Raw genomic sequence first — 16,144 nt, forward strand, 5'->3', positions numbered from 1 at the left:
TGCACCTCTATACAACTTCTCAATTCTCCTTCAGACATTTCTTTTCCATGCTTAACATCCCCAGCTTTCCCTTAAACATCTCATCTGGCAAAATTACCAGGCTCTTAACCATCTAAGTCATAGTTTCCTAAATACGTTCCATTTTGCCTAGGTCCCTCTTAATTTAGAGATTCCACACATGGACTGACCAGTGCAGAGCATAGAGAGCTTATGTTTCCTTGACCTGGGTGTCTGTCTCCAGCAATGCAGCCTGAGGTCATATTAGCATTTTTGGCACTAAAATACACTGTTGGCTCATGTCTGATTGCCGTCAACTAAGTCCCATGTTCTTTTTCACATGAAATTTTATTAAGTTGGGTTTCCCACATCCTGTACTGATGTAGATAATATTATGCAGTTAAGTGAAATCATTTACATAGTTTATTAAACTTAACTAATTTTTTAAGCTTATTGTTCCAGAATGTTGAAATATTTCTAAATTCTAGAATAGGTATATCGATTTACTTGATAAGTAACTTTATGCTTTCTGTATCTTCACTCAAATCATTAATTAAAGATGTAGATTAAGACAATCCCAAGTGCAGTGTCTGTGGTACATCTTTAGAGTCCATTTTTGGTTGCTAGCAATCAGAATCTTTGAATACAGCTGTTCAGCCAGCAGTGAATCCACAGCTGTGAGTCTACCCAAGTACCTTAATACTCAACAACATTCATCCATTGCCTTCCTGAGAATATTATGGGAGGCATTGTCAAATGCTTTGTTGGAACTAAAATGAATCACATTTATATAATTTCTATTAATTATTATTACATTGATTTTATAATTTTTTATTGTCAAAAAAGGCAATAAACTATTTAACCTGGGTCTCATAACTGCCCTTATTTTCTAAGTACTTACAAACTGTGGTTGTTGTTGTTGTTCGATGCCATCAAGTCGATTTCGACTCATAGTGAGCCTGTGTACAACAGAACAAAGCCCTGCCTCATCCTGCACCATCCTCACAATCATTGCTATGTTTAAGACCATTGTTGCAGCCACTGTATCAATCCATCTCCTTAAGGGTCTTCCTCTTTTTTGCTGACCCTTGACTTTACCAAGCATGCCCTTCTCCAAGGACTAGCCTCTCCAGATAACATGCTCAAAGTATGTGAAGTCTTGCCATCCTCACTTCTAAGGAGTGTCCTGGCTGTACTTCCTCCAAGACAGATTTGTTCATTCTTCTGGCAGTCCATGGTATATTCAGTATTCTTTACCAACGCCATAATTCAAAGGCATCAATTCTTCTTCAGTCTTCCTTACTCGTTGTCCAGCTTTCGCATCCATATGAGGCAATTGAAAATACCATGGCTTGGGTCAGGCGTACCTTAGTCCTCAAGGTGGCATCTTTGCTTACAAACTAGCACATACTAATATTAAATCATATGTTGATCAAATGTTTACATTTCTTGACTTCTTTATGAAATTATCAGTTCCTTTTGGGAAAGGTCATTTATACTTCCATGTGTGTTTTGTAAACTAACATAGCTACAGACTTAAACAATAACTAATGATTATTTTATCCCCAAATAAAAAAAAATGATATAAATTAATAAAGTAGAAATATAATGCTACGCTGAGATGTCTCTCTTATGTGTTTATTTTTTTTTTTTTAATTCAAACCACTTTGCAATATGGAGAAGGCATTCTGCAAGGTAGCTTTAAATTACTAAGAGAGGATGACTGATTATATCTGTGGGAACTACTTGGAACTGATCATAAAATAACTAAAAGTGTTTCTTACTTTTCAAAATGTTAATTGAGTTATTTAACTTCCAGGGTGCTTATTGGTTCTCCTTTAGCTGGCCAACCCAAGAACAGAACTGGAGATGTCTATAAATGTCCAGTTGGAAGAAACAAATCATCACCTTGCATAAAATTGGACCTACCAGGTATGTAAAGTCAAAAAGTACAATACAATGCTAAATCATGCCCAGTACTCTTACTGAAAAAAAAATTTTTTTTTTCAAGCAACACAGGAAAACATTACAAATAATCTTATAAACATTCTTCAGTTCTTGTAATTCACATAGCGTAGAATTTGATTCCCTCTCCCCTTAATTTGCTGTAGAAGTTCATTTTAGAGTGGCCACGGATGTAGTAAATCTTACTCGTTTTATAACTTTTAATTCTCTCCACTGTCCAGGATCTTTTTGTAAACCAATGGTAAGATTTCCAATAAATCTGTTCATCACATTCCTTCTAGAAAATTTAAAGTAGTTAGTGTTGAGATTTAAAAGAAAATAGTACAAGAGTCATTGTAATAGGTAAATTTAATTTTGAAAAGAGAATAAAGGAACAAAATTTCTACTAAAATAGACATTGTTTTAGAAATATCTTTATAATTAGAAGATGACTAGAAATACTATTAGAACTGTCCATGAGTTAGAACCCTATCAATGCTCTGTAAAATATTAAAAACTGTGGAAATGATTCACAAGTCCACAAGTTTATTTTATATATTGTATTTTTTAGTTCTTTAAATTTTTTTGTACCTCCTATTTTTCAGCTGAGATTTCCCATTCATTTGTTCATTATGAGTATTTTTTCCTTTAAATTCATGAGCATAGTTATAATAGCTGCCTTAATATCCTTGCCTGATAATTCTAAAATCTAGACTATCTCAATGTTACTTTTCATTTATTACCTTTCTCTTGAGGTTGGGTTACATTTTCTATTTCTTCATATGTATAATAATTTTGGATTATATCCTGGATTATACTTTTGAATTTTAAGTATAGAGGCTTTAGATTCTTTTCTGCACCTTGGATTGTCTTAATTTTTTGTTTTAACAGGTAGTTTACTTGACTAAACTCAGTTTCCAGACTCTGGCTTTCCTGTACTGGGAAGCAGTTAAGTCTATATTCAGGTCTTTGAATTTTAGCTGGATTATTTGAATTCTTCCCTGTGTATGCACAGTTCAGGTTATCAGATATTTGGATAGAATCTATATTATGCATATGTTAGAACTCTCCTTTTGTGGCTCTTCTTTCTGTGATAGCCTATCCCTCACCTCACAGCTGTTACCATTGTCCCAATCTTTGTCGCCTATCTCTTCAGGAAGGTACGACTGCAAGTTCTATTTGAGTTTCAGCCACTGAGTAGGACCTTCTCTCAGGGAAAAAAGAAAAATAAAAAAAACTATGAAAACACTAAACTTACCCAGTGGCAATCTCTTCTTCCGTGTCTAGAATGCCATCAAGTTTCTGCCTGGTTTTGGTTTCTTTCCAGTGCCTTCAGGTAGTTGTTTCATATATATTTTCTTCTTCTTTTCTTTTTTCTAGTTTATAGTTGTTATTTGCAAGAGGGTTGGTCCGATAGGAACTATTTCTCTGTTACTGAAAACTAAAATAGAGTGTTAAAACTAGCTGAAGATTTTAGCCATCTCAAGAACAATTTCTGCTGTAGCTTCTAGTAGTTTCAGGGATGCTGATTCTGGGTTAGCCCTAGTATAAAAGATGCATCCAGATTATTTAAAAGTAGTCTAGATAAAAGCCCAAATCCAGGTGCTTTCAAAGAAAACCAGACTAAACTCTTGGGCAAAAATCAACATTCAGCCAGATTAGGAAGTCAAACTGACCATTCAGGGATCTCTGCTTCTATTCCTCACTTGAAATCTATATATAGTCTTCAGGCAAGAATAATTTCTAGGCGTAAACATGAGATAAATCTTTTCTGAACCAGAGTTGTGCTACTTCCAAATATTTCAGCACTCTGGTGTACAAGGCTTGGAAGCTTTTGCTGTCCTTTTTTTTTTTTTTTAATGTGAATATATGAGTAACTTCTTGCCAATTTTTGTCAGGTTGGCATTCTTCAGAGCCCAATATCTCTGTTTGACACACTTCTAGTGTCAAATGTGTTGCCTTCAGCGTGTATTTTTTATCCAAACTTCCTGGCCACCGTTCTAATCTTGCTTCTGTTTTCTTTGTAACCCTCATGATGTCCCCGTGATGTTAAAAGTAATGGTCGAAAACCTTGTGTTTGAGTTTTTCTTTCTGGTCTTTATCTTTTTTTTTTTTTTGCCTTTTCTTGTTAGAAATCATGTTTCATCATTGGTCATCTGTAACAAAGTGTATAAGATTACATTATTGTTACAAAATTGTGAGACTAAATATTTTATTTGTTTTAATTAGCAAAAATGTGTGAAAAAGCAATCCCACATTCTCATTGCTTTGCTAGTTCTGCATTCTTTTACAGTTCAAGAAAACTATTTGAGACAGTGATCCCGACAAAGTTTCTGGGACATAAGCCAGTTTTTCAGCCTTAGTTTGTTCATTATATTCCTTAAAAATATTTAGAAGTCTTTTTGGTTGAACCAAAAGAAGAATGTGCAAAGTATGAGCAAAGCAAATAGAGCGTTTTAATAAGACACTTAATTTCTCTTTGTTTTCCGCCCTCAAATTCGTTCTATTTTTAGTTAATACATCAATTCCTAATGTCACGGAAGCAAAGGAGAACATGACCTTTGGATCAACTTTAGTCACCAACCCAAACGGAGGGTTTCTGGTAAGAAAGGGAAGAGTAATAACATTTAATGACGCTAGAAATGCTATCATTATGTCTTTGTAAGATCTGTTATATGGTTGTTAATCCTGTGTTTTTGTTTTTCATTTTTTTAAAGGCATGTGGACCCTTATATGCCTATAGATGTGGACATTTACATTACACAACTGGAATCTGTTCAGATGTCAGCCCCACATTTCAAGTCGTGAACTCCATTGCCCCTATACGAGGTACAGATTTCATGCTACATTCTTGCATGTTTGAAAAGCGGTAAGCAGTGAATGAGACATATATGTACACAGAAGCATACCAAAAAGCTTCAAGTATTTTCTCAGCTAACAGCATTTACCAACTTAGGTAAATTTTTACTTTGCCAATATATAGCCAAACCTTAGTGCTATTTGGGGAATTGATATTAGTGTGAATAGCCTTTAGAGAGTCATGTTTAACCATCATAGCTAAAGCTGTCACACTGCTTTTGTTTAGAAGGTGAGTCTCTTTGTGGAAAGTAGTCCCATTTGAAATAAGCACAGAATGAGAACTGTTATATAAAACACATGTTGAGAACATTTCCAAAGATAACTTTTCTACAACATTAGTGAAAATTAAGTAGAGGTGGCTTTTACTTGATAATTGTTTTTGAACATAATGAATACTTCTTATCACCTTTAGTTTTTCTGAAACTGTTTATAAAAGCTGTGCCCCGAGGCACTCCTTGGAAACCCTGTGGGGCAGTTCTACTCTGTCCTATAGGGCTGCTAGGAGCCAGAATCGACTCAGCAGCAGTGGGTTGGTTTTGTTGGTTTGGTGTCCTGTTTGTATACTATCACCTCATCTTTTAAAATGAGCTTCTTTCAGCCATGAAAATGCTTCATATACCTCTAAAATGACAGAAGCCAAATTTGCAAAATTGACTCCTTTTATTGCAGAATGTAGCACTCAGCTGGACATAGTCATAGTGCTGGATGGGTCCAACAGTATTTACCCCTGGGAAAGTGTTACAGATTTTTTAAATGACCTGCTGGAAAAAATGGATATTGGCCCTAAACAGACACAGGTATGTGAATCTGCATTTGGATTCCTGTTGTTTTTAAGATAAAAATGAACAGAGTTTTAATAAAATAAAATGTTCTGAAAATAAATTAACGCTAAAATTCAGGATAAATTTTATATTTCATGTTCCTATTTCTTATTTCTGATCAAGGGGACATTACCGCAGACAGTAGTTTTCTAAAGAGAAACTTACAAAAGCTGCCATTTTAAATGTGATTGGAAAAATTCCCATAAACCTCTGTGAACTCATAACTCAGTTCTTAACTCCAAAAGAAGTATATCTGCCTTTGGTGCTATCAGATCTGGGTTTCAGAAACTTCTGGAAACTATTATGACGTTTACATTGTAACTTCTTTTCTCCTATTATATAAGTAAACTAGTAATTGACCACAAGATATTGCTTAAAGTCCGTTTTCGCCTCTTTTTAATGATTTATTTCCTTTAGTAAAAAGCAAACATTTCAAGCTTTCACTGCAGAAAATTCAATTAAAAATTTTTTTCCACGAATATCTGTTTATAACCATGCCTTCCTTATTGCCACTAAATGAAGTAAAACATTTCACGTGGCTCTTCTACTTTAAACACTGAGTTTGAACTTAATTATTAACAAATTAATTATTAAATATAAAAATAAATAAAAATAATCAGTCATTAAACCTTTATAGCCATATGGTTTAAAATATAGAAAAGACACGATAGATAACAGACAAAGAATATATCAAATTCCTTGAAGGCAGGAAATAGCACTAGAATCAGAGTCTAAGTGGTCGTTGAATGGTTTGGGGACTACAGGGAAGTGTAGGAAGCTTTAGCACCACACATGCAGTCCATGTCCCTCCCTTTCTGAGAACTCTTACTTTTGGAGAAATTTCAGAGGCGCTGCAGAAGAGATCTCATGACATCAGTGTTTACCACTCCCACATTAAAATTGGTTTGTGTGTATTCATACGAATATATATATATATGAGCCCTGGTAGCGTAGAAGTTAAGACCTCACTGTTAACCAAAAGGTTGGCAGTTTAAATCCATCAGCCACTGTTCAGAAACCCTATCAGGCAGTTCTACTCTGTTCTGTATGGTTGCTATGAGTCAGAACCGACTCGATGGCAACTAACAACAACAAATATATATATATATATATATAATTGTGTGCCATTGAGTCGATTCTGACTCATAGTCACCCTACAAGACAGAGTAGAACTTCCGCATAGAGTTTCCTAGGCTATAACCTTTATGGGAGCAAATCACCAGATCTTTCCCCTGCGAAGCCACTGGTGGGTTCAAACCACTAACTTTTGGGTTAGCAGGCAAGCATTTAACCATTGTGCCACCATAGCTCCATGTATGTATACGTGCCACTGGGTCCTGCAAATGGTTAATGTACTCAGCTGTTAACCAAAAGGTTGGAGATTTGAGTCCACCCAGAGGTGCCTCAGAAGAAAGACCTGGCAATCTACTTTTGAAAAATCAGCCACTGAAAACCCTATGGAGCACAGTTCTACTCTGACACACGTGGAGTCTCCATGAGGAGTTGATTCAGTCGCATCTGATGATATCTATTGATCTATAAATTTTCCCAAATTATGGTAGCTGAAGATTACTAGCGTAAATGGGAAATCTAACTGCAAAGTGAAATGTTGTACAGCTGTGTTCAAAGACTGAATTGGCCTCTGTAGGTTAAAAAAAAAAAAAAATTTTTTTTTTTTAAGCAAGGTCAAAAAAAAACCCAAAAACCCCTGTTGCCTTTGAGTCGCTTCCGACTCATAGTAACCCTATAGCACAGAGTAGAACTGCCCCATCGTCCTTCCAAGGAGCAGCTGGTGGATTCCAACTGCTGAAGTTTTGGTTAGCAGCTGAACAGGAGCAAGGTAAGGTTGTTTACTTCCTACCGATCAATAGGGAACTTATTGAAATTCATCTAAAATCATTAAGATAACAAAATGTAAATTCTCCTGGAAGCAAGTTTTTAATCTGAAGATGATCTTCCCTCATGAATTACTAGAGATTCCAAGAGGATATGGTATCTCTTCTTGCTAAGGGGTAGCAAGGCATCCTGCATCCCAAAGGGCATCCTAGGTGTTTGGCTTGCTGTTCTCTATGGCAAATGCTCCACAAAGACCCCCTCCCCTTTTTTCCCCTTTTGCAGACTTCTCTACCTTCCTCCTTTCCTCTCTTCCCCTTACTTTTCTCTCCTATGAAATAATATGTCGTGGGTGCATAGATCCATAAAATTAAATCTGGAAGGAACCTTAGAGTTCATTTAGCTTTAAACCTTAATTTATGGAGGGGACACAAGAGTTAAGTGATTTGTTCAAGGTCCCCTTGCTTGCTGATGGCAGGTCAGAACCCATGGCTTTCCACTTGCAGTCCAATGTTCTTTCCCCTTTGAGAGCTCTACTTTTGGAGACATTCCAGAGCTGGCCCCACTGGTTGTTCTTGATTAGTAAGTCTGTAGTTATTTCCTTCTCCTCAAGGCTGTCCTCATCCTTCCTAGGTCAGCCCCTCGGCCAGAATCCCGTCAGGTATCTTGGCATTCCATAGCCTGCTCTAATGTCTCTGAAGTCAAATTGTTTTATCACAGTTTTTCCCCCTCTGTATTAGTTTTCCAGTACCGCTGTAATAAAAACACCACAAGTGGCTGGCTTTAAAGAACAGAAATTTATTTTCTCATGCTTCAAGAGTCTAGAAATCCAAATTCAGGGCACTGGCTCTAGGGAAAGACACTCTGTGGGTGCTAGGAAAATATTCTTGTCTGCTGACGTTCCTCAGTTCCTTAGTGATCTTCACATGGCATCTGTCTTCTCCTGTTTGTGCTTGCTTCTGGGTCTAATCCACTCTTTTTATAATTTAGAAGTGATTAGGTTTAGGACACACCCTGCACTGAGTTGACCTTATTAACATAACAAAGAAAACCCTATCCACAGGTCTAGGGGTTAGGATTCAAACACAGATCTTGGAGGACCACCGTTATGGATTAAATTGTGCCCCCCCCCACACACAAAATGTATGGAAACTTGGGTAGGACGTGATCCCCAGCATTGTGTGGTTATCCACCATTTTGAGATCTGTTGTGATTATACTATGTGTTGTAAATCCTAACCTCTATGACGTTAATGAGGCAGGATTAGAGACAGTTATGTAAATGAGGCAGTACTCAAAATCTACAGGATTAGGTTGTATTTTGAATCAATCTCTTTTGAGATATAAAAGAGAGAATTGAATAGAGATAAGAGGGACCTCCTATCACCAAGAGTGAAGGACCATGAGGGGATTTGTCCTTTGGACCTGGGGTCCCTGTGTTGAGAAGCTCCTAGACCAAGGGGAGATTGAAGACAAGGACCTTTACCCAGAGCCGACAGAGAGAGAAAGCCTTCCCCTGGAGCTGGCACCCTGAAATCAGACTTCGAGCCTCCTAGACTGTGAAAGAATAAACTTCTCTTTGTTAAAGCCACCAACCTGTGGTATTTCTGTTACAGCATCTCTGTTACAGCAACACTAGATGACTAAGATAATCTGTAACACCCTGTTTCACCCCTTTCCCCCATGATGTGTTTTCTTCCCCTCTGTTTTGTCCATTCCACTTAATCTTCTATACAATTCTTCCTTTCCCAAGCTAATAATATTCATGAAATCTTTTTAAATTCTAATATTTTAGTCATCTGAGAATTTTATTGTACTTTTAAGTTCATGCATTTCTCTAAAGTACTTTAAATAATTAATCTATTTTGACTGATTCTTGGAAATCAGCACAGCTGTGACGTGGCTGAAGTTGCTGCACAGCTTGAGGAAGAAACTCTAGAAGGCTATCTTAGAATCATGATACCATACTACTTCAGTGGGGCATCTGCACCAGTGGCTCAGCCTTGTAAAGAAATAGATAACAACCAGGTGCTTATATGCTCAACCCATTCTGCTGCAATTTTGATGTTTTCTACTGTTAGAACTATAATTTATTTTGCATTTCTGTGAGGAAAGTGCTAAAAGAGTGCTATTCTGTCTGCCCACCAGAGAAATTCCAGCCTGCCAGGGTGGGCTTCATGGAGTTGTATGTCTTTCTTGGACAGAACAATGACTGTATTCAGAGGAATGGGGCCAGCACTCAGGGTCCAGATGCTACCAGTGAGGAGGGATGGGGGAAAGAAATGAACTTATCTTCAGTCAAGAGAGCCTGGCCACGTTTACTTAGTTCAAGAACCCCATTCCACAGAGAGGAACAGTTCTGAATGCAGCACGGTGCACAGTATCGTTTTTAGTCTGTCTCTTCTGACTTTGCCCAAGGGAACCTGCTTCCTAAAGAGAGGGGAGCTGATTTTTGTTTCTTAATTTTTATGTCACATTTTGCTTGTATCATTCATTATGGAGTTTAGCTATACTAATTTATTCATATGTATTTACTGAGTGTTTACTTAGTAAACACCTGTCACTGTGTTGGACTTGGATCACTAGTGGAGAATAAGAGACATGGGTCCTGCCCTGATGATGCGTTTGTCTAATGCAGTGGTTTTCCAGCTACAGCCCATGATTTCCTGCTTCCAAATCTCTGAAGTACTTGGAGGGTACCACAGGCTTTCAGAATCTGAATCTTCGAGGGTGAGGCTACAGAGCCTGCACTTTAAGCAAGCACCCCGCATGATTCCTAAACAGGTTAAAGTTTGAGAAGCGCTGGTCTAGTACATTATTAGGATATTGATTGTGGCATGTGTGCATTTCTGTGTATATATCTGTGTATGTATGTCTGTATATGTGTGTGTGCCTGTGTGCGTGTGCCTGTGTGTGTGTCTATATGTGTTGCATCCTCTAGATTATGGGCTCCCTGACAGTAAAAATATTTTGATGTCATCTTTTGTGTCCTCCTTTGTGACCAGCCCAGTTCTTTGCTGTGACACGATAGGATTTGAAGGAGCACTTGTTGAATAAGTGCATATACCATAATTAATGCATTTTTTGTATTCTCTGATGGGTAGACATTCAATGAGACTTATTCTATAATTGACATTTTAACATACTTAAAACCTTTTCTATTTTGGTGTAAGTTGTAGCAATGACTAGCTTCATAAGTAATTCTCTAGAAGAAAGAGATTGAGAAGGACAACTAAGCTGTTGTTTTTACTAAATTGTATTTAATATGGTTTCAAGTATAACACTTTAAACTCTTTAAAGTTTAACCTTCCTTAAGTTATTTAGAAAATAAATTCAATCATAGAAAATTAGGAAAGATATTTGCTACTCAAAGAAATGTGCACTGAGAAACACGCTAACCCTTCATGTGGTCTTACAGTAGTTCGTTCCAAAAACGTAGAGAGTTTGTTTGCTTTGACAACCATTTTTTTTTTCTAATTGGTTGCTAACATAATTTAAGTTCATTTTTTTGTTTTTGTTTTTTAAATGAAAGCAGCTATTTCTGTCCTAAAATTGGCAGGATCGTGAAACTTTCCTTCCCCCTAAGTTATCCTCTCTGTGCCTATCCCTGAAGGAGACAGATACAAAAATGAATTTTGAGAGAGACTCCTTAGAATAAGTTGCAAAGACAGAAAGCTAAGAGCTGGATAGAGGACTCTTAGACCCCTCACCCACACCAAGAGTATAAGAGCATTAAGAGTGGAGGTGATAAGATTTGTGAAGAGGGTGTCCTTGTAGAAAGAGCCTAATGAGAAAGCCTTCAATGGAATCTCACAAAGGGCTTGATATGTGTCTAGTACAGTTGGAACACATAGTTGGGGCCAGCTGTCTAGCTGCTGACAGGCGAGTCAAAGGAGAGGTAGCTGCCCTGCACTCCTAGAATTTGTCAGAACAGAGAATGTGTGTGTTTCTCATGGATAAGCATGGGCCACTCAAAACCGAGGGCAGCATGAGGTCCTGTTAGGTCCTGTCCACAGAGCCTCCAGGAAGTGAGCAGAAGCCTCAGTAGAGAAAAGCAGAGAGCTCTCTGATTCCTAGACAGTGCAGTAGTGGGACATTTTCACCTAGGTCAGGGATGTAGGTGAGAGGTCTAAGCGAAGGAAGATCTTTGAAGAACACATGAGAAAGTCATAAATACCTGTTAGGACCTGAAAGCAAGAATATCCATTTTAGGATAGTTCTAGTCAAGTAAAAATGTTTCTGCCCATACTTATCTTCATTACCTTTGTCCCTGGAGATATCAGAAAGTATAGTTAGCAATCTAAGGGGAGACAAGTAGAAAAATAAATAAAGAAAAAGCCAACCATGCCCCTTTTCAACAACAGGCTTCTCACCTACTATAAGCCTTTAATAAGAGGAAGGGGTTTAACTATAAATCAACTTTGATGGTTTGTTTTGTTGGTTTTGCTTTACTTTAGATTGGATCATATGAAGTTGTTGCTGTTTGATCATTTTTTAACCTACAACAATTTCATGTGGCTCAACCTGAATTAGAGAATTTAGTTTGACTATTTTTTTTTTTTTTTAATAGGGTTGATATGAACCAGAATCAACTCAACCACAATAGGTTTGGTTTTGGGTTTAGTTATTATAAGATTTTTATTAATGGAACATTTTAAAACTAATAAATACTGGAAAAGTTGTAAGACATCCATCCTTCCCTCCATTGACAGGGTAAAAACTACACCCTAAGTAAATTTTAAAGGAATAGTGGGCCACACATACACACGAAGGTTGCATTTTGATTATACCATATGCGTTCTTGTTTGTTATATTGATTACAGTTATATACTTGGTGCTATAGGGTCGCTATGAGTCAGAATCAACTCAACGGCACTGGGTTGGGGTACAGTAAAGATTAAATATGATGGCCTGTTCTCTGTAGGTCATAGATTTGTCATTTAGTAATTACAAGCAATGAGAGGCTGTCTCCAAAAGATAAGAAACATTCCTGGAAGTAATTACCACTTTGTAGAAAAAAAAAAAAAAAGAAGGAAAATAAAACCTTTCCATACTGACAATTTAGTACACATATTAGCAGTATGCAACACAAGTGATGAAAACATCAACTAATAGCTCCTCAAAATTTCTTCCATGGTTCTGTGTGGCCCCATTTCGACTTTTGCAAACATAGTCAAGGAATTTTTATAAACTAGTTTTTTACCCAAGGCAGAGTAAAAGCTATAAAATTGCCTTTTAAAAATCCACCTATAAAAACGAACCTGAAACACTCTGAGCTTTCCATAAAAGATATGACAGTATAAACATTATGGAGGTCTTATTGATCCTCAATACCTAAACATAACATTGCTTTTAATAATAAATGAGAATGATATAAATATGCCAAATACAAGTACATTACCCTAAATAAAACCAGTAAATTGTGAGGCGTGATATAAAAGTGAAATACACTAATGGAACAATATCTAGATTGTTCACATCAAGAGTGTACCATAACATTACACCAGCAAAACGAAAGAGAAAAATTAATTAAATTTTAGGAATATTATTTGTCTTTCTTTTACTGCACATTTTATGGCCACTTCCCTAGAAGTCTTAAACATGGGCCTGATTCATTGTTCCTGGGTCTGAAAAGAAGCCTAACTGAGCCAGGCAGCCATATCCTTGTCAATCAGGATGTAGTTTCTGGGTGTGGTGCTGTAGGGAATGAATCTTCTCTCTACTCAGCCTCCTGGTCTCCATTCTCCCCATCTCATCCATTACTCACCTGAGTTATCATACAAATTGTGGCATTTCCTTGGGTAAAAAAATCTCCTATTGTTGCCTGAAGAATAATTAAGTTCTTCAGTTTCCAGTATTTTGGACATCTTCAGAGTCAATGTCCCAACCACTTGCATCACATATCCTTAAGGTATACTAATGCAAGTTTTTTTTTTTCTTTCTTTCTTTTTTAGTCAACAATTACTTCCAGGAATATTTCATATCTTTGAGATGGCCTTTTATTGCTTTCTATTACTAAATGACCAATCTATGACCTGCAGTGATCCTCACTGTAACTGCAGGCATTTGACAACCTGTCCTCACTGCACCTTGCTTCCCTCATGCCCACACTTTCTGCCTTTCAAGTGGTTTCTTGACATTGGCCTTCCCCACACACATTGTACTTTGCTCATATCATCTCCTCTTCCTGTAATACCCTTCTCCATCCTAGGCATTATGCGCTTGTTGAACATCTTAGACTTAGTTCAAATATTACTTTCTCTGGAATTTTCTATGATCATCCCACCCACCCTTCCCAAGAAAGCTTCCTTCTCCTCCCATGGTCTCATAAAAACCCACTGCTGTCGAGTCGATTCTGACTCATAGTGACTCTATTGTACAGAGTAAAACTGCCCTATAGAGTTTCCAAGGAGCGTCTGGCGGATTTGAACTGCAGACCTTTTAGTTAGCAGCCATAGCACTTAACCACTATGCCACCAGGGTTTCTGCATGGCCTCGTAGCATGTTACATATCCTTCACTTATTGCTCTTCTTATTTAGTAGCATTCCTCTTTGTTTCCTCTGTCTCTCTCCTGGTAGACTTTGAATTCCACAATGACAGCATCATGACACATTCTCTTATTTATGGAATGCAGTCTGGAGTTTTATGTGTTGCTTAACACATAGGAGGCAGGTAATTATGGTTGGAAAAATAGAATTCCTGGAATTTTTCATTTTCCTTGTATTAAAAATCATTATTATGGTGACCTCTTACTCTGTTGCATGAAGTCAGATTAATCCATTTAGCTAGAAGGTATTAGCTTGTGGATGACTCCCTAGACACCCCTTGATGTCATGTTTCAGGCTCTTCTTTACAGATGTTCACTCATTGACTCACATTCATCCCAACCCTGATTTCTCCCATAACCCATATTCCTCACAAATACAGTGAATTGAATTTGATTTAACATCTCATATCCTTGCATTTTTTGAGCCTGGATCATGCAAGAGGCCAACTAAGGGTATCTTTTTTCCTAGGACTTACATCTATTGCCTGTCACCTTAGGAGGTGATAATCTACCTGTGAACCAGTCCATCATATGTACCTCTCTACAGTAACGAAGTATTAAGCTCGGCTTCAGTTAACATCCTTCAAAATGGTTTGTGCTGTTAACTTGGCTTGCAGACTTAATTACATTAGATGTATGTTTTAGGCCAGGGTTTTTGTAGCCCGCATTGATAAAAAGAAATATAAATTGGCCAGACACAAAGCCTGAGCCTTGTCGTATTAAGCAATTGCACAGCTTACAGAAATACAGAAAACCTTATTGTTTTACCCTGTCGTCACTCCTCTAAAAAAGCCATTGATTTGATGATGTTAATTGCTGCACAAAAGCCCCAAAACTTAGCTTGCTCTGGGCATTAAAATGTAGATGCTGGTGACTTAACAATACAAAGTAATAATATAATTCTAACAAGGAAATAATTTCATTCCTTCATAACTCTTTGACTCAGTACACTTAGTAGTTATTTTAGACACAGCTCTTTCTTAAGCTTCCTTGTCATTCTCTTCTTCCTAATAGTTTATCAGGGTTGTGATGTTAAGTTTCAGTTAGAAAGGCCTCCTTTCAGTTGTTTCTAACAGTGTCACTCCTTGCATATGTTTTCCATTCACTTTTCTTCCTCTTCTCTACTCCCCGCCAACCCGAAGCCATTTGAATAATTCATTCATTGTAATTTAGCAGATATTTATGAAGTATCTGGAAACCCTGGTGGCATATTGGTTATAAGCAACGGCTGCTAACCAAAAGGTTGGCAGTTCAAATCTACCACCTGCTCCTTGGAAACACTATGGGGCAGTTCTACTCTGTCTTATGGGTTTGCTGTGAATTTTTGGGTTATATTATAGGAGTCTGTTACTACCATCTTCATCCCCTCTTTTACCGTTCTCATAAGCTACTCCCTTTCCATTCTCCCTTAAAGGACACCCACATCTAACTCAGTTGTTTCTTTTAGTTGTGATCTTTGCATACTTGTTTCCATTCAGTAGGAAATTCTTAGAAACTACCGTCTAATCCTTCCACCTCCATTACTCCTCACCAGCTTGCTACTTTACCCTCACCCTCTGCCTTTTGTGCCGTTCCAGTACGACTGTCTACTTAAAGTCAACTGTGAGGGTTTCTGGTTGTTTTTCTTTTTCTCACTTTCTTGAATGACTTAAATTCCTTTAATTATCACCCTTAACATATTTTCTAGGCTCAAGGCCACTGTACCTTCTTCCATAACCCACTGCCTATTCTTCACCTGGATATCTCATTCACAAAGCTGGATCCTTCTTCTTTAGTCGGGCCTTTCAGTGTGAGACAATAAGTACGTTTGTGATTCTCTTTCCTCTTGCCTCCTCACAATATGCATTCATCACTTGGCTCACAATATATACATTTATACACATACATTGTACTTGTACAAGTCTGTTTTATCTGCCTTAAATTATAGGCTATGTTGGGACAGAAACTATTTCTACTGAACTGGGTCTTACCAATACTCAGCAAAGCATTGCATATGGAGGTAGTAAATTCTGTTATTTTGTAATTTTTGTTTTATAATTTGGCCATTTTCCTGTAATGAAAATTTTTAATAAATGGCACCTCTTTCTGGGGAAGACTCACAGCAGATCTTATTCTATCTGCTTCCTAAGGAAACAAGCACCCC

General features: G+C 37.3%; 1 protein-coding gene across 1 annotated transcript in view; it reads left to right on the plus strand.

Annotated features, from left to right (window-relative positions):
- The window catches only part of ITGA1 (integrin subunit alpha 1), a 231,824-nt gene that overhangs the window by 103,867 nt on the left and 111,813 nt on the right, over window positions 1–16,144 (plus strand). Inside the window, exons 3-6 of the mRNA XM_010588138.3 lie at window positions 1,817–1,929; window positions 4,455–4,543; window positions 4,659–4,770; window positions 5,470–5,597. Coding sequence (XP_010586440.2) covers window positions 1,817–1,929; window positions 4,455–4,543; window positions 4,659–4,770; window positions 5,470–5,597 — 442 coding nt within the window. The remainder of the gene's footprint in view (window positions 1–1,816; window positions 1,930–4,454; window positions 4,544–4,658; window positions 4,771–5,469; window positions 5,598–16,144) is intronic.

This window comes from Loxodonta africana, chromosome 2, assembly GCF_030014295.1.
Source record: "Loxodonta africana isolate mLoxAfr1 chromosome 2, mLoxAfr1.hap2, whole genome shotgun sequence".
NCBI lineage: Eukaryota > Metazoa > Chordata > Mammalia > Proboscidea > Elephantidae > Loxodonta > Loxodonta africana.